Source organism: Silurus aristotelis (genome assembly GCF_946808225.1).
Source record: "Silurus aristotelis genome assembly, chromosome: 18".
NCBI lineage: Eukaryota > Metazoa > Chordata > Actinopteri > Siluriformes > Siluridae > Silurus > Silurus aristotelis.
Genome location: NC_139591.1, coordinates 4,694,836 through 4,714,039, shown reverse-complemented (window position 1 = coordinate 4,714,039; position 19,204 = coordinate 4,694,836). Strand labels below are relative to the sequence as shown.

The window sequence follows — 19,204 nt, the reverse complement described above, 5'->3', positions numbered from 1 at the left end:
AAGCTGGTTGAGTGGCATGTGATGAGGCAAAGCTGGATATTTTGTAAAAAATGAGTAAACATGAAGCTGCTTATTGTTGCTTGGTGACTTGATATAACTCTTATAGTTATACAAGTCACCCCCTAGTAACTTAGTCTACAAATTCCATGAATTCCACCAAATGAAAAAGTGAAGAGTGAGACATTTATTAGTTATAAGTAATTTACACTGCTTTTATCCTGTCAGTTAAATCATGCAAACGAGTTGAAAATGACTATAATACACAGATTTCTTGATCCCTGAGAATACAGAAGAGTAGTGACTAATACTGTATATTCCTCTATAGTACGGGGTCCCCAAACTTTGTGGGGGCCACATCATTTTTCCCTTCTTGGGCAGTATTATTGTGTAGATTTTATTATGATTTTTTAATGTAGTTCTTATGCCTCCTAATGCTATAATTTTGTTCTGCACTGTACAGACAAATGAACATTACCTTACAACAGATATACAGCCTATTAAAATATGTATTTATTAAAATTGTAATTATTACTATCATAATGACTTTCTTTTCATATTCATTGCTATTAAATTAAAACACTTTTGGACTGCATCTGCCAGTACATTTTTTAACTTCAACATTTTTGTCTGCTCTTATTTGGCCTTGCAAGCTTGCATACTTGTGGCGGGTTTCATAGTGTCGGTGCAGATTCTATTCTTTAAACACAGACACTGTTTATTGACAGATGATGCAAACAACCATTTTTTTTTTGCATTGAACAAAAAATTTATCACTTGTCCATTTTTTGGTTAAATACCCTGCATTCTGAATCAACTTTTCTCTTTCCCAAACGTTTGGCCATTTTGTTTGCTCTTTAAATTTTCTTGCTGACTCGAGTGATGTAGAATCTGTCTAATTACAATGGAAGGTTATATTGAATGTACCAGTCTGTTGTTTGGTGGGCGAATCTAACAAACTATTAGGCTGTGTTAATAACCGAGGGAAATTTTTGTTTAAAAGCCAAACTTTTTTATCAAATACAGATACGATATGGGTAAAAAATATATTTAAAATAAAATTTTCTAAATATGTCTCTGGTGTTGATCAGAGGGTCGTTCCAAATGTGAGGGCTGTAGTTTGGGAACCCTGGTCTATGGTTTATAAACTGACCTCTAGAGAAAGCCATATTATTACAGGCTGATATTGCTGGAGAATGCTACTGTAAAAATGATAAAAATTTACTGCAATTTTATTAAAAGCATAAAAGCCACAATTCTAACATTTGTTTCCTGCACAAAGCCAATAACGGTGTGGCACAATATGCTTTGGAAAATGAATAGTCTTTGGAAAATTAATGTCAGTCATGTAATATCTTTAGCTCACTGAACATAGCATGTAGATTTTGAAAGATAAGTGTATTGCAAAAGAGATTTAAATATTTAAAAAAAATGCTTGTATTAATTCGTATTCATTCATTATTTTATTCATTCATTCATTTTCACTCCTCCTGGCTAAGGTGATGTTAGATCCTGAGTCTAGTTCGCAAATGCTGAGCATCATTGTACGGCACCATACAGACACCAATTCACATTTGGATGTAGGATCATGTTGTATGTATGTATTTTTGGATGTATGACTGTAGAGTCCATGAGGTCCAAGTGAACATACCAATTTCACTTCTATATGGTCTTCATGCATTTTTACTTCATTTGCAAAAAGTTAATATATACACTGTTCTCAGGGTTATAAATAAATATCAAATAAAAACACCTCTTGTGATCTGCACGGACTGAATGAAATATGAATATTTTTTACCTAGACTGTATTTCTACTTTCTAGAGGGCTGCTAATATATTCATGTGACAAAATCAGGAAATCAACCCAAAGACTACTATGGTTTCTAAATAATTAATCTCATATGTAAAAAAATGTTTTGTATGGAAAACATGTTAATGCCAGGATTTCAAGAACATCATGTGGAAATCATTTAGAATAATTTCATTGCACAACTTCCTGAATATAAGCGATCCACAGAAGACTTTGAGGCTAATAGCAGAGAGAGCTGCTAGAGAGAAATTCTGACATGACAAAGCATTTTACAGTAATTCACATTCTCTCCTTTGGATTCAGCATCACCTCAACTGGTAAACTAGTCTACGATCATTACCACCTTTATTTTTGTAGGTGCAAATGTTCTGTAGGTACTATAAACAGCAGTGTATATTATGCTATTACTAAAGAAATATGTGTTTGTTAAATAATTTCAGGGTTTTTATACTGTATAGACTTGATGAATATAGTGGAATGTGAGTAGTAAAAAATCCATCTCTTTCAAAATGTATATAATTTGACAGCTTCACAAATACGATGTAATTATGTACCATAACAGATTGTTTTGTATATTGTGTGTATCCTCGAATAGCAGAGGAAAATGGAGATGTTTTATTTAATATTGCAAACTAATGAGAGCAGTTCATGTTAACATAATTGTAAGTGTGTGTGTACCCTAGATTCCTATGTAATGTTTGCAATCATCCATTTATATATTTCTCGCATGTCTCTTGTGCTGTATACAGTATATGAGTATATGTAATCAGTCAATAAATTTAGATTTTTTTTTTCCCCCCAAACAATTTTGCTTTGGAAAGCATTGAAAAGTAAATTTATTACTGCAGTCACATGGGGGCGCAAAAAACCTATTGATTTAACAGAGCTAAGAAGACCTCACTGCAGTCCTGTGTAATGATGAGCAGGATGAGCCATCAAACAGTTTCTTCCTCCTAGCATATGAGTCAAGATCTCAGAATAAATTTGCTGGAGGCCAGAGAAAGATGCATCTGGATCTTAGTAAAGAGAAGGAGAAAGAGATCTTTGGTTTTCTTTGTGTGAAACCTTCTACTCTGAGTATAAACAAACTTCATGGGAGTCATTGCAGCTGCTGGAAATTTAGCAAGAACACTTGAAAGTTGAATATTTTCATTAGTTTGTTGACATAACGACACATACATTAATTATTTCTCAGTAGTAAACAATTAACACTCACAAAATGTTCTTAAAATCATGTCTATTCATATATGAGGACTGCCTACCTGTAAGATTTTTAAGTAGTCAGGCTGTCAGACATACTCAGACATACACAGTGCAGAACCTCTGTCAATCAAAGTTTGTCCTGTCCAATCTCAGCTTCGAGCTTTGGGGGCTGGGAACAGGTTTGGACTGGTGGACATGTTGCAGCTGTCTTAAAAGTAACTTGTCCTTGAGACCCTACTTTGCTTCTCGCTCTGTCTCTTTTTCTGCCCCCTCTTTCCTTCACTGCTCTGCTTGGCCCCACTCCCAGACTCTGGTATGAATACAGAGCCAACCAGTTTTAAACATAAATCTAGAACTGTAAATGGTTTTCAGTTCAGACAAGATGAGTAAAGTGGGAATGTATGCCCCTTTTCTGTGTAGTAAAGGCAAAAAAGAAAAGTTAAGAGATGACATGAGAAAACAAGGAGATATGCAGACAAACCGGGCATAGCCAGTCAACCTCCAGAAATCAGAGATCTGGACAGTCTCACCAGTGTGCATTTTTTAGACAAGAGAGATAGGAAGGGCGAGATGGAGTGAGAGAGGAGCTAAAAATTATGGAAGTCCTACTTCAACAAAGCACTGACAATGTAGCTCGTTTTCTTCCCTGTCCTTCCCTGATCCTTCTCCTATTTCTGATCATAGACCACCCCTGCCCCCCTTCCTTCCTTCTAATATAAGCCAGATGTGCAGCAGGGACCGTGTTGCTAAAAGTCTCCTTTTCCCCTCTTTTTCTGGCTCTTTTAATTTCTTGTTTCTGTCTTCGTTTTCCTCCCTCTCTGCCCCTCCCCTTTTTACAGGAAATTCTCCAGGTTCTTGGCCTTGAAGGGAGCCTCTTTAACCACGTCCAGATGGGGAAAGGAAGACAGGGTGGGTTTTTAGAAATATAGAGTCGTGGGCACAAAGCTTCTTTCTTCCCTCAGAGTTTATTGAGATTGGAGCTAAAGACAGGCTTGGATGTGCAATGGTTCAATGCTTTTGTCTACATTAAAAATGAATACCTAAATATCCCTTTATTGCATTGCTGTTTTGGTTGGCAACTACTCTTGCACAGAACATATAAGTCATCCCTATGGCAGAAAACTGGTTTGTTAATAGTTCAGGACATGAAGTCTTGCCAACATCAGGAAATTGCATTCATGGCCAAAGCAGGAATTTTGTGTTACAGACAGATCCTATCAGAAAAGACTCAAGGTCCATAAATGGACATTCAAGAACAGCTTACCTTTTTCTCTCTAATCCATCCATGGGTTTTCGCTTCCTGAGAACTTGTTAATCAAGCTAACATTCTCCAAATGATCATAATTTGTACTTAGAACAGAGCAAAACCCCCCATGATCATCCTCGTAATCTATGTTTTCCACTGGCATCATTGGAACATTTCATTTATTGGAGATGGAATTTGAGTCTCTGATTTGGGAAAGCTTCAAATTTCAGAGAATGAACTTCAATGCTGCTAGACATCTAAGCAAATTTTTTTTTTTTTTTTAAGTGCTCGTGCTACATCACAGGGCAGTTGAATGCACACTTTCATGCCACTGTATGCTATCAGAGGCTCATAATTGACTAGTGTTGTGGTGACAGATGAGAGAGTAAGTTGCCTTGCAAATATCTCAGATTCCAAGTCAACCTCCTCTAACTGGACCATTTGTGACTAGACTAGGAGGCTTTGTCCTTTCTTGTCCCCTCGTCAGCATACTGAAACCTCTGGGTTCTTCAGGGTTACATACAATAAAAATCTCAACTGAAAGCACATTTGTGAAAATGTTCATCGTTCTTACATTACATGCCTCTGGTTCAGAAGTTGTCTCAAAATGCTAAAGGATTAATTATAATGCAGCTGGAGTTAATGATCTCATTAGGGTTTATGTGTAAGAGATTTTTGGTTGAAATTTGCACCCACATTTGGTAGCTTGCCAAACCAGACCATCTTGAGAACATCCACTCATTTGCCTACACCCTAAAGACCTAAACTTGGGTGGCCATTGTTGGAAGCTGTAGCAGTGAACTTCCTCACACTCGCCATGATGGAACACCCACATCACTAAGTCTTACAAATAAACAAATCCCTTTCCAGGTCAAGATATAATGATTATGGAATGCTGCAGACATAAATGGCATTAAAAGTGCACACAAAATTTCATGTACTCAAAAGCCACTTCTCTTTCCTATTGTGGGAGTGGAACACTGTGCTGTCTGACTTGCTGTAAGTTGTCAGTATTATGCTTGGCATGTTTCCTTTGTCTGCATCTGTCCAGGCAGGGCGGACTGTTAAGAGTTTCTCCTTTTCATTCCGTGCATCGCTGATCCTTCCTTTTCTTTTTCTTATTGTGTAGAAGCTAAAATATTTCACTTCCTCTGCTTTAATGTGGATTGCTATGATTAAAACTAATGTTCAACATCCATTGATTGTATGTTGTTCTTCTTTTACTATTTTTCTATACCGTTGTCTCTTTAAGCACAAACATCTTAAAGACATGACTCGAGATTTTTATTTACAGAGTAGAATCATAAATACAATCAACAATTTATCACATAGACAGATATGTACATGATGGTTTTAGGCTCAGCTTCACCACAATCTGAGGCAGGTAGCTTGAACTCACACCTTCCTGCCGTGTCGCAGGACAGCCTATAACAGTGAAGAGAAAAGAGCTCCATAACCCAGTAGCTCAAACGGTGGTCATGACTTTGAGGGAACCAGTTCTAAAACGAAGGATCTTCTTCTTGAGGGCATGTGACGCTTTGATCTTGACCAAGGCTTTGGACTGCAGTGGTGCCCCAGAAGGAGTCGGGGGAGAGGGAGGAGCCAAAGGTGGTGCAAGTTGCTGAGGCCACACCAGTCCTCCACTCTCATCAGAGTCACTAGACATAGAACTGGAGCCAGGGGACTCACCTTCACTCAGACTGGACTCCCACTCTCCAGGGCCTGGGTGCTTGTAGCCCCCCTCTGGACGGCATGCTGGGCTGTGCAGTGGGTAGTCTGAGTGAAGGTGTGAATGAGGGAAGTGGTGTGAATGATGTTGATGAAGGTGCTGAGAAGTCTGGTTGTAGACATAGGTTGGTGCAGCAGGTCTAGATCTACGGGTGCGTCTGACCTCTCGTTCCGGTGTAGGCTCTGCTTCATCCTGGCTCAGCTCTAGTGTAGAGCGCCAACGGCGTTGGCCAAGGCCAATTTGCTGGTGTCTGGATTTGGACTGGTTAGCACGCCCTGTGTCACGCTCCACTGTGCTGTACTTTCGCTCTGGGACACCCTTCTGGCCCAGCAGGCTGTTCTCTGACTGCGAGCGACAGGCTTTTCTTCCAGGTTTCTTTGCAGGTACCCTTTCCTCACTAAAACGGCACTTCTTGGGTACGGCCCGTGACTTAGGCTGTGGTCTTTCAGGGGAGTATGTGCCGTTCCCACGACCCGCTTTGGGGGCTGCATGGGCACGAGATGTTTTAGCTCTCATTGGTGCCTGGCATGGCTTTGCTGGGATGTACTGTGCATTGACTAAATGCTCTTCCGAAGAGGGTGAATGCGGGAGTTGGTAGTGTTGAGGCGAATCTGCTTCACTGCTGCTGGGGTCCAAATCTCCAGTGGGGAAATCTAAAGGTGTGGAGTGAATTTCTGATATTGGAGGCCTGGGAAATTGTGTTGACAGCTTCTCCTCAGGTCTGGTATAATGTGTAGGGTGGTGCTCCTCAGGTCTTGAGAAATGAGCAGGGATTTGCTCCTCAAGCCTTGAATAGTGAGAAGGGAGATGCTCTCCAGAGAAAAAGCCCCCAAGCTGCTCATCTTCAAGGCTGTAGGAGGCCCACGCTTTTTTCTCTGGGCTTTGAGAGACCTTGGAATGACCAGAAATGAAAACATGTTCCTTGCAACAAAGACTACTTTGCCTCATCACGCCTCTGGCTTCAGGGCTCATGTTAGTACGGGGTTTGCACTGCCTTGTGGCCACATGACGCCGCTGGATCAGACCCAGGATGTAGGTCTCCACATGCTGAGCCTGATGGTAGTCCTCAGCAGAGGGCTCATCTTCATCTCCTGCTCCATTAGCATCTGTCCATAGCCATCGCTCCCCCTCGACACCTCTCTTTGACAAACCCATGAGCGGCAGCTGGTTGACTGAGAGCAAGTGTGGAACCGGAGATCGTCCTGCAGATCCCACACAGTCCTGTAGTCCATCACAACCAGTCACAAAAGTATCTCCTGAAAATACAGCCCAAATAAGAGGAAAACCAGGATGAAAGATGTCAACTATATAAAATAAACAGAAAGACATAAGCACAGTGTTAGACAGAAATTAAAACAGTTTAAGCGAGGTCGGTTTAGAGAAATGTATAGGCATTTAGAGAAAATAAACTTTGGTCGAGGGCCATTGACGCCAACGATTCACTCGAATTTTTTCAAATACACTTCGCACTTTTTTTAATTTTATATCATCATTGAAATTGGGTTCATCCAAATGGCTAAAACAATTTGGTTACTGCGGACTTTACCCTATTCCCAAAGATGAAGATCCAGCTCAAAGTTCTCCACTTTGACACCTTGTGAAGATCCAGAGCGAATTGCAGAAGGTGCTTGACACATTTTAAAAACAAGGACATATTCCAGAAGTGACAGGAATGCTGAGAGCGCTGTGTTGGGGACTATTTTGTGGGTGACTGCATGTACTGTGAACGTAGCTAAATAAAGTACTTTTTTGTCAACAGAGCTAGTCTCATAACTTTTTAAAATCACCATGGTATTGACAACCAATCATTATTGCTGGTACTATTTCATTCCAATTAGTAATACTTTTCCCCTATTTTACAAAAAAATTTTTTCGAGCTGTTTCAGATCATCAATGGAAAAGCGAGTGCTTTTTCATACAAACTTACATTTAAATCTATCAAAAAAAGTCAGCATAGCTTATGTATTAGTTGACAGTGGTTGTATACCTTATTGTTTATATGCAGAAAAGCAGATATTAATCCAATATTAAACAAGTGGACATTGGATTTAGCATAAAAGAATATCTGGGGCCAAAAGTGTACCTCAGTGTGGTTTGTAGAAACAGTCGGTGTCAATGAGGTTTTGAAAGTACTTACACATTGCTGCTAAGACTGCATGCTAGCCTATTATAAACATAAACATAAAATTTTTGGGATTTATCGCACTGTTTATGTGACTGTGTTTATGTGGGTTTTGCTAATGTGTACCCATTTTTGACTAGTCTACAAAATAAAACTTCCCTTTACAATATGTGCTTTCCTAAAAAATAAACACATGCTAATACTAGCTTAAACTACTTTATGATTATTGTACATACATGTAAAAAAATTTTTACATGATGCAAATTATTTCCATGTGTTTCAGAGCACATAAATGTTTGTTGATGTGCTTGGTAATGTGTGTGAGTGTGTTTATAACTATAACTATAATGTTAACTCTAATCAGTGCACCTATAACTACGGTTTAATTCCATAACTTGGGCAGGTTATAGCAGTATAGAATGTACACTCATGTCACATTCAGGGTCAAATAAGCGTACTGGTTGTGTTTGCAATGTGAAGAAACGATTGGAGTCAGGTTTGCCAAAGGATATGTAGGACATGAAACTGAAAACAGACCTAATACTGCAGTAGACTGTGACTAATTTGGAAGATAATGGCTAAAATGCTATGTCTGACAAAGCGAACCCATAAACTATGTGTGTGTGTGTGTGTGTGTGTGTGTGTGTGTGTGTGTGTGTGTGTGTGTGTGTGTGTGTGTGTGTGTTCACATTGTGCTTACATCCACTGCCTTTTCCCGCTATTTCCTGGGTCTGTATGCACACAGTGAGGTCTCAGTGCATAGCAAGTCTCAAGACTGAACGAGAAGTCTGTTCCTGCCTGCAGGACTTTTTGACTGATGCAATTAGCGGATCTTACCAGGTTAACCCCTTAACTGCAGCGAGGTTAATGTGAAATGAAACTAAAGGGAAATTCTTGCAGTAAGCAGATACTATTAGTTTAAAGTGCTTACTATAAGACATTTTAAGGATTTCTAATAGCACTTAAATTAGAAAGGAAAGGAAGAGAAGCTGTGGTGGGGTACTTACCAGCAGATTTTAACCTCTCACTAGAACTAGGTGTATGGATTGCGAAAGAGGTCCTGGAAGAGAGGTCACCTAAGTCCAGAGGAGGCTCTCTCTGCTCACAGAGATCTGGCCAAATACACAAACACAGAGTCAGACTAACGGCTCTTTAGAGAACCTCTGAGAAGCCTTAGTTTAATATACTGCATGGAGGAAGAATGTTTCTGCAGTACCAACAGTATGAGTACAATAATTCTGTGAGAGAATGATTGAGTCACAGTGTAGCTTAAAACAGGACTGGATGGTTATATGAAAAGCGAAACACTTGGTAGCATATTGCTTTTTTTGATTAACTTAAGCATCTCTTATAAAAAAATTAACTAAGATTTGGCCTCTCACAGTTTAGATATTGCGTATATAAAAAATGTATCAAGAAACTGTAGTAGGCATATGATATAAAACCCTAAGACAATAATATCATTTGTATATAAAATTCAACTAATTATAGTTGGCAGTCGAACAATAAATTGAAAACATCATATTTTTCCATAGCAAGCAGAACATTTGGAGAGTAATAAATGATGGAAGAAACCCCTAAATCTAACTCGCCACAACACCCATGGCCTTATTTGCACAATCTTTTTAAGTAGTTGAAAAGAAGGTTTGGGGTTAATGATCATTTAAAAAAATATGAGAGTTTGACTCATTAATATATTTCTAATATTAGATCGGTGTGCTGTGAGTAACATTAGAGTCTTTTCACATACACTGAGTTGATTAAGCAAAGTGAAAATGATAATAGGAACATTATAGCCATAAAAATTACAGTACTTTGGATAGTTAAGTACATTTGAAGGCAAATACTTTGTACTTTTACTTACGTGGAACTTTTACTTTTACTGTAATCATATTTTACCTACTGTATATCTACTTTACTTCGTCCACCACTGATTTACCTACTAGTTTGCTATCCTGTGCAACATTTATCAGCATGAAGTACCACAGTAAAATGATGTTATAATTGGTTATAGTAGTAAAATCGCTAAAAAGTTCAAAGTGTTTTACATTAAAGGCATGACAAACTTTTGTTATGAAGAAATCTCAAGAAAGTTGATAACCTGTTACTCAGGCCATCATTTTCTATGGAAGATATTGCAATGGCTAGAAGGATCCCAGGGCTGACCTCATAAAATCAATACTGAGAACATTTCGTAAACTATAAATACTCTTTATACTGCTGTGATTTCATATGCTCTATGCCACACCAGGCAGAAATGTCTTTACCTGATCCGTGTAGTACTGTAATGAGTGAGCTGAGATATGGACTCGATGTCATGTACATATGATGTCATGTTTATGTATATTTTAGGTTTCAGATGTCCTTTAAGCAGCTAGTTTTTGGTTACTTTCAGATGTAGGGTCTAAATGTTTGGCTCTCAAATTATCTCAGAGTTTGTATTTTCCACTGTCACATAAATAAAATCTACATCTGTATCTGTATATACGATTTAATTTAATTTAATCAATTTATATCAAATCCATGCAAGCATATTAAAAAAAGATTCATTTTTAGAAGAAATGCGACTGGTGAGTTGAGGTGTACCTGAACTTGGTCCACTATCTCCTGTTTGTATTGGGTGCTCCACGGAGCTGGTCTCTGAATCCACTCTTAGTTCTCCAACCTGATGCTGAAGAACTGCCATCAAACCCTACACACACACACACACACACACACACACACACACACACACACACACACACACACACACACACACACACACACACACCATAAGGATACGATGAATTATAGGGAACTCTCTCTCATAGAGATGCTCTACATTGAAACATTTTCATCTAAAGCTAAACATATAAGTTAGAACCCTATGTTTGTGCAGGTTTCATGAAAAGTGCAGCAGCTTGCAAATTCCTGTCTGACATCAGGGAGTGAACAGAAGACAGGAATGGAGGAATTTAGTAATGTACAGCTAACTTATTTCAATCTAGCATGCTGATAAAAACATTCATGTCTGTATATACTGGCTTAATAAGTGTTCAACTCATCATTTTTATTATTCAGCATCCTTTTCAGATTCTTGAATGCAGAATGCTGGCTAGGAGAGCATGCAAAGCTGCTGTAATACTGTGCTAGCCAACACAGGAGGAATATATAACAGCCAGCGAATGCCTTCGAGTCCCAGATTATTATTCAGTTATTCATCTCAGAGCTTATTATTCTGCCTGTGTGAATTATTTAGTAATTGCAGTGAAATTAATAACAACATCATCTGGACCACAACATATAGGATCAAGGGATTTAAAGGCTTAATAACCTTCGTAAAGTAATAGTTAATTGTTTAAAATTCTCTACTGTCAGCAAGTCCTAGATACACAATTAGCGCTAATCATCAGCATCTACATTTTCATCTACTTTTTTCCTACTTAATACTTATTATTATTGATCTAGATCGTTTGTGTTGCATAATACAGGAGAGTGTGTTCTATAGTACAGTTTACATGTACAGTATTTACTTGGATACGATCATTTCCTTTGTACAAAACTTCTGTACCGTTTACTGTCTCCTTGTATTGTTGCCCCTTTTTAGTTTGCACTGAATGTTGCACATGTGCACTTTATGTTGTTAGTAGTTCATTTTGCGTTTTGTGTTTGCACTGAATGTTGCACATGTGCACTTTATGTTGTTAGTAGTTCATTTTGCGTTTTGCCTCCTTCCATATTTCCTTTTTTTAATTTATGTTGTCTGATGTAGCACCTTGGTCCTGAGGGAACGTTGTTTTGTTTCACTGTAAAGGCAACCCCCGATAATTTGCGGTTCGGAACTTGTGGTTTGGAAAATTTGCAGGTACACATTTGGATCCTAACTAACAGCAAGTTGCAGATTATCTTAAAATTCACAGGAATCCGCAGCAGGACAGAATGTTCAGGAACGTATTTGGTCAAATACTGTACACTTTTACGTTTATAAAGTGACATAATGTCTAGATGAATTCACTAAGGTACCACTGCAGGGGTGCGTCCAAAATTTGCGGATTTTCTGAACTTGTGGGGGTTACAGGGGACCACTGTACTGTATATGGTTGGAATAACAAAGCCTAATTGACTTGACTACTTAAGTTACCAAGGTAATTTTGCCCGTTACTTTCTACCTTTCTCTCGTTTTTGTAAAAAAAAAAAAAAAAAAAAGCCAATATTGAATATGCCTTTCACGACACCTGAAATCAAATTTCCATTTAGGGTCAACAAACATTCAAATGTTTTTTCAGTGTTGATGTCAAAGGACAAATATTCTTTATGTGTCAGTGTTGTTAGACTTAAAAGGTTGACTTGTACAACAAAATAATGACATCTAAGTAACTTTGTATGTCTGAAGTATTTCTAGCATCATAATGGTCATGATGATGATGATTCCAAACATCAAAACCAAACTCACGATCCACACAGTGTCATAGCACTGCCAGATGTTTAAATGTGTCAACAATAGCCAACAGTTCTTAAATTACAACGAAATAATAGACAACTCAATAGTATTTTTGTAAAAATAAAAACCAAAAGGGTGCATCAAAATTAAAAAGAATAACGGCTTAAGTTAATGGTAAAAGCAAATATTTTTTAGTGCCTCTAAAACACCTTTTATTGTTTTTGGGAGATGTATACATGTTCCTTTTGTTTATATACAACAGACTGGGTTAAAGTAAAAAACACACAGAAATTGGACAGTGAATGACCGGTAGAATATTTTGTGGAACAGAAGAAAGAAGAACTTATGTAAGACAGAAGTGGAGACTGTCTCACAGTCAGTCAAACATGGAGGTGAAGGTTAATTTTTTGAGTGTTTTCTTTAAGCAAGCAAGGTTGGAAACTTATTCTGGGTGAAAGGAATTTTAAACCAACATGGCTACTATTTTATACTTCAACACCCCTGCAATTCCTTACGGACTGCAAATATCTGAAACCAACTTCACCATACAACAAGACAATGACCCGAAGCATATGTCCAAGCTCTGTAACAGTTATATATAGAGAAAACAGTCGTCAGAATGTTATCTATCGTGGAATCGCCTGCGCAGTCGTGCACCTAAATCCTATTGAACTGCTCTTGGATTAACTGGATCACAAGGTCAAAAAGAACTATCCAGGGCATGGTATTTTAGAGAAACTATTTAAACTATTAAAGCTGTTATTCATGCTAAGGGAGGATTTTTTAATGAAAATAAAGTTGGACATGTGTACATTTATATATTTGTTTGAATTAAATTCCTTAGTCTGTTGCATATAAATAAAAGGAACATGCATGTGTCTCTCAAACACGATAAAAGTCTAGGTGTTTTTAAACTTTTGACAGGCACTGGACATTTCTGTGACTGTTTTCTTTCACATTGGCATTGTGTTGGTGCCAGATGGGTTTGCACTGAGTATTTCAGAAACTGTTAACCTTGTGGGTTTTTCTTACATAACTGTCTTTGTTTACACAGAACGACACGAAAAACAACACAAAAAAAATTGTATCCAGTGAACTGTGGCTCTGATCGCAGAAATGCCTTGTTGATAAGAAAAGAATAAGCAGAATTGTTGACAGGAAGAATTGATCATTTACATACCAACCACTGATGAGCAGAAAGGCATCTCAGAATTGCAACATGTCAAACCTTGTGGCAGATGGCTACAACAGTCGAAGACCACATCAGGGTTCCCTGTGCTCCTGTCAGCCAAGTACAAGAATCTGAAGCTACAGTCTGCAAAGGCTCACAAAGGGCCTTGAAATGCCTCCAGGGGAAATTTAGGGAAGCTTGTGATGTCAAAAGTAGGATCCAGCTCCATACCTCTATTTGGAAACCACAATCTTTTATTATATCAGAGGGTGATAAATAGCAAAAAGAAACACACATAACTCTGTTGTTACAGTGTGAGTTTTCACAGATATATTATTAAACCCTGTCTTTCAGAAGGTTTTCATGTTTCAATGGTTTCACCAAGGATTGGCTTTGTTCGCTTCTCCGTCGTCGCCATTTAGCAAAACACCAGAAGACTGAGCTGCAAGGTCTGATGACATGATTTTCTGTTGTAAGCCAACACTATACATGTCATTATACAAACTCATAAGATGTCCAAGGACAGCTGATACCGCTATGTATGTTGCCATTTAGGGCTGATGTATTTATTTTGTAGGCCTATGAACACTGCCCTTAGGCAAAGCAGTAAAAACATTTTAAACATTCTATATAGCAAACATCCACAAGTCATCCCCTACCTTTTAAATGTTAAAACATTACTGTAGAACTATGTAATACTGAAAAATAAAGACCAGGAATGAGGCTGATTATTTAATAAACGCACGTAGGCACTAAACAGACTGTAAACACTGTGAATATTCAAGAAGTCTGTATACAGTCTGTCTGTTGCCACTTTTTCCATTACTTTGAAGACCTCCGGTGTTTGCGTGCGTTGCATTCTGAATGCGTAGGATCTAGGATTCCCAGATGAGCAAGAAAGACTGGATGAATCAGCATCCCATCAATGCACTCAGTCATATGCTACATGATGTCTGGGAATGAAAGGGAACACAATGTCCCACTTGTGAAAGAATGAGAGAGTTGTGTCTCCGCCTTATCTCCCCAACATTAATTCATTGTCACGTAATTGCTCTTTTCTAAATATCTGACTGTAAATGACACAATAATCAGAAAAAAAAATGAAACAACGGCCTGATTTAATATTCAAACCTATTGCATTTTTTTTTTTTGCATATGTGGCAACTGTTAACTGCTACACCCTCACCCACACACCCTGATTCATTGTATTAACAACGCTTAAGTGTAAAATGACACGTAGGAGTGAGAGAGTGCATGTGGCCCACAGGAACTGAGGGAAATTTCACTGCGCAATGTAAGTTTGACTGATTGAACTTAGAGAAAGAGATGGCCGGGGTTCTTTTGTTACACACTCTTCTTTTTCTTATTTTTATCACTATTTTGTTAATCCACCAGATAGTGTATTGACGAATTATGATTTTCTTAAGACTTTACCTTTTTTGTCTACTGGTATTTTCTGTACTACTCAAGCACAAATGTAGTGCAGCTAATAGTGTTTGCTTAAATTAGCACACTATGCTACGGCAAGGCTGTTAAAGCAATCCCATGGTCTGCAAAAACACTTATAGTATCAGTGATGTATTACATGTAAATTAAATTCAATTAAATGTATGCCTTTTATGACGTGTATTTTTTTCTTTCTGCCACCATGGCAGCAGTAAGAGCAGTTTCTGTGCTCTCATCCAAATGTGCTAATGCAAGTGCTGGCTTAGGCTCTGTGGTTAAGGGGCTCCTGTGAGGCCAGTACCTCAATGATCATTTGTTTCTCTGCAGAGCAAACCCCCTCCCCATCACACACTCAGCCAATCCACACTGCTCTGCTGTTCCCATACTTCTCTGGTCAGAACCTACTTCTCGAGCGAAAAAGCTGCTGGGATCATTTATTCTATTCACACTGACATGCATCTGTCATGTCACATATGTCATGTATTTGCAAGGCATTTTTCTACATCATTCCAAGTTAACTATGCTATCTTGCTAGGCAGTAGCTCTGTGTGTGTGTGTGTGTGTGTGTGTGTGTGTGTGTGTGTGTGTGTGTGTGTGGCTACCAGGGATTCAAAAGAGTTTCCTAAAAACATTTTCTAATAAAAGCCATAGTTAGCGACAAGCAGTCCTTATGAACTGAACATAAAGGGTCTGTGGTTCAGCTCTACCCACGATTCTCTCGCAATGATGTAATTTCACAAAGAATACTTCGATGACAATAAAGGCTTTTTATCTTCACTTGCGCATTCTTTATTAGAGCTGCACCCATGTATGGTGCTTTTGCCTGCTCATGTCTGACCGATTAACAGTGAAGCCAAAGTCGAGGGATAGAGATAATCTTGCCTGTGAAACTCAGTGTGTGTTTGAATAAAGAAATGAGCACACGCCAAAAAATAGCATAATGGTTTAATTTTTTTTTTGCTGAAGCACAAATAGCTGAAGTTTAACAACGCCATTACTGTTTTAAAAAAATGTCAAAGCTGGTGATGTAATGAACAAAATTCCATTGCCTCGTGCAAAGCTGCATGGATCTCATTCTCGGTTTCAAAGTCCGGCTTCACTCCTCCACACTCAAAAAACAGACTCCATTTGACTAATCTATACCACTCATCCATGGAAGAGAGTTGGCCAGAGCCTGCACCATGCCTGTAACCCTACCCTACAGCTCTACACACCCATCCCCCTGGCCTCAGACCAAATCATCCAAAGCGTTTTAGCTTAACCCAAATGATGTCATTACACAAATTAACATGGGAAGAGCACTGGAAGAGCGTAACTAGACGCGGTGCAGACCTGAGAGGAAGATGCCTGCGCACAACACACGTAAACATTAACTGTGTTATTGTCTCACAGCTCAGTTGCACTTCTGCTCGTCTTTCTCACTTCTAAATTGCTCTTCTGCTCCTTCGGTGCTAAGCTGGCAGGGAGGCTAATTGTGATAATTAGAGCTGCAAGCCAACAACTACAAAACCGTTCTCCTTCTAGGCTCCATACAACACTCTTCAGAGCCCACTAAATAAGTTTAGCGGGGATAAAAAGTTGGAGAAGCTACTGCAAGACAAAAGGGTTTATACTAAAAATAAGTTCCCAGCACTCTGCTCCAAAGCAGGGAAAAACACTGCCCGTAAATGATATTTAGCACAGAAAATAATTGCCAGCCACACAGTCACAAGATCCCACATCTAAAAATGTGTTCACTTTAATTCAAAGCTGAAGCTCTGAAAATTCAAGACACACTCACAGAACCTCAAGAAGCCGATTAAAGCCTTTCACAATCTAATACATATTTCATGACCGTTCAATCGATGGCACGCGGATATATCATCTCTACTCGTACACCTCTGTGCCGCTGTACGTGCGGGCGAATACTGATAGGGCACGTATGACACACTGCCACAGTTGCTCAATGAGGTACAATGCAGCACAATGCACGCACATGCATGCCCCCATGCTCACACCCAGATTGCGGACAGTAGGAACGGTGCTTTCCCAGCTGTCGCCTGCTGTCAGATTGCCGTCAGCACAATGATGCCAGGAATAAACTGGTCTGGTGTGTTTGAGTGTGTTTGTTGAACAGCAGGCCTACTGCATATCTTTACTAGTCTTGATATCCCCTTGGCCCCCACCACACACACACACACACACACACACACACACACACACACACACACACACACACACACACACACACGCAAACACATGGTGGCTTGCTGGTACACAGACCCCCCACTTTATTCCACCAGGGCCTGTCACATACTCAAACAATGAGATTAGACCTCTGCAGACGCTCTTTCTCTGTCGAGATAACAAACCTACAGGAACAGAAGGGACAAGAACATCTGGAGTAAATGTAGCAGTGACCTGCATTTGGAGGCATCCAGCACCATTACACTTTCCACAAAACCTTGTTTTTTTTTTTTTTACTTTTTCTACCAACTCCCGAAAGCAACTCTGGTCTTCCAATAAATGAGAAACATTTGCTGTGAATTAAATTTAGCTGATAAAAAAAACTGCTAGGCACAGACAGTAACGAGATCCCACATTCTGAAAATTGCTACGGGATTGCTCCCTCAAACCAAAAAACATCTATTAGCACAGAACACATACTGTTAGCATTTGCTTGTGGACAGCATTGTTGGGATCCAGGAGTTAAGTGTTAGTGTGTGGTTTTTGTGGTACACGCTGACAGTCATCATTCAGTCACCCAAAGTCTTTCATAAAAATGACACTTTCCATGGTTTAGAGAACTGACAGGATCGTTTGATTATTTTTCCTTCATGTACTTACTGCATTTTTTTTTTAAACCATGGTATGTGTTTACTTTCCCAATTCATACACTTGATTTCATTTACAGCATTTGGCAAACAGCCTCATACAAAGTGTTTTACAACGATCACATTTCTACAACTGTGCAGTTAAGGGTTAAGGGCCTTGCCCAAGGGCCCAGGGGTGGCAACTTATTGGTGGGGGATTTAAACTCATGACCTTCTGATCAGAAGTCTATCATCTTAACCACTATCGTATAATTGTGTTATTTACAACCTTTACACACAAATTTTGCCTCAAAGTCATAAAACTTTAATGCCTCTAGTAATGTAGATTGAATGTTCATTTATAAAATGTGAATTTGTTTTGGGAAGGTGAAATTCTTGGCATTGTCATTGCTCGGTTCCTGACAGGTTCTTTGGTTTCTCTTAAGGGAAACTTGAAGAAGCTATGAAGAAGCTGTGCTATGGAAAAGTTGCAACCATTAACCATCTAAAAAACTCACAAGAAACCTTTTATTATTATTATTTTTAATAACCAAATAGAAGACAGAATTAAAAAGAGTATGGCTGAACATGACATGCAAATACTTATGCATTTCGAAACAAATCCCCCCACTTCTGCTATTTCTAATCTATGATTCAGATGCATTCATCAGATCTTCCATTTTTCTGCAGTAGTTTATAATAGACTGTCTCTGACCCGCATCACTTTTACCTGCTGTTCTGCTGATCCTGGATCTCCATGCTCCAGGTTTGCAGAACTTGGGAAGCAGCGTCGGATCAGGGGCCACGCCGCGCGTGCACAGCCCGGCCCCGAGTCTGCGAGAGCGAGCGCGCTAAGCACGAGGCTCTCCTGCCGCTGTTTAAGCATCTCCAGCTCACACAAACCCGCAAGCGTTTCCTCCAGTCTCCCCTTATACCGGCTCCTTTCCGGGGCCATGGCAAACGAGAAGGCGCGGTGCATCCTTAAAACCTTTTCTTTTTAAACTATATATCCTTGAACAACTCTAATCCCCCTCTTCCCGAAACTCCAACTGCATCCTCCATCTCTGCTCCAGCGACGTCTGGACTCGATGTGATTCTTCTGCAGCTGTCAATTGCTCATTAGCATTCCACCCATACGCCATTCCTATTGGTCAGCGGTCGCCCAATGTAGTTAATATTCATGAGACAAGCCCGCCTCCTCCCCGCATTATTTCAACCGGTCAGGTTTTTTTGGTGGTTGTGATCTGACAGCTTAGAAGTGCAAAACT

The 19,204-nt window shown here is 39.2% G+C and overlaps 1 protein-coding gene across 1 annotated transcript; it reads right to left on the bottom strand.

Moving 5' to 3' along the window:
* Nucleotides 1-5,518: 5,518 nt before the first annotated feature.
* On the bottom strand, nucleotides 5,519-19,049 carry dact3a (dishevelled-binding antagonist of beta-catenin 3a). Its single transcript, XM_083568120.1, has 4 exons — nucleotides 18,667-19,049; nucleotides 10,694-10,799; nucleotides 9,115-9,219; nucleotides 5,519-7,241 (listed from the first exon to the last, which is right to left on the bottom strand). The coding sequence occupies exons 1-4, from the start codon at nucleotides 18,913-18,915 to the stop codon at nucleotides 5,722-5,724; spliced, it is 1,980 nt and encodes a 659-aa protein (XP_083424246.1). The 5' UTR covers nucleotides 18,916-19,049; the 3' UTR covers nucleotides 5,519-5,721.
* Between the last annotated feature and the right edge of the window lie 155 nt (nucleotides 19,050-19,204).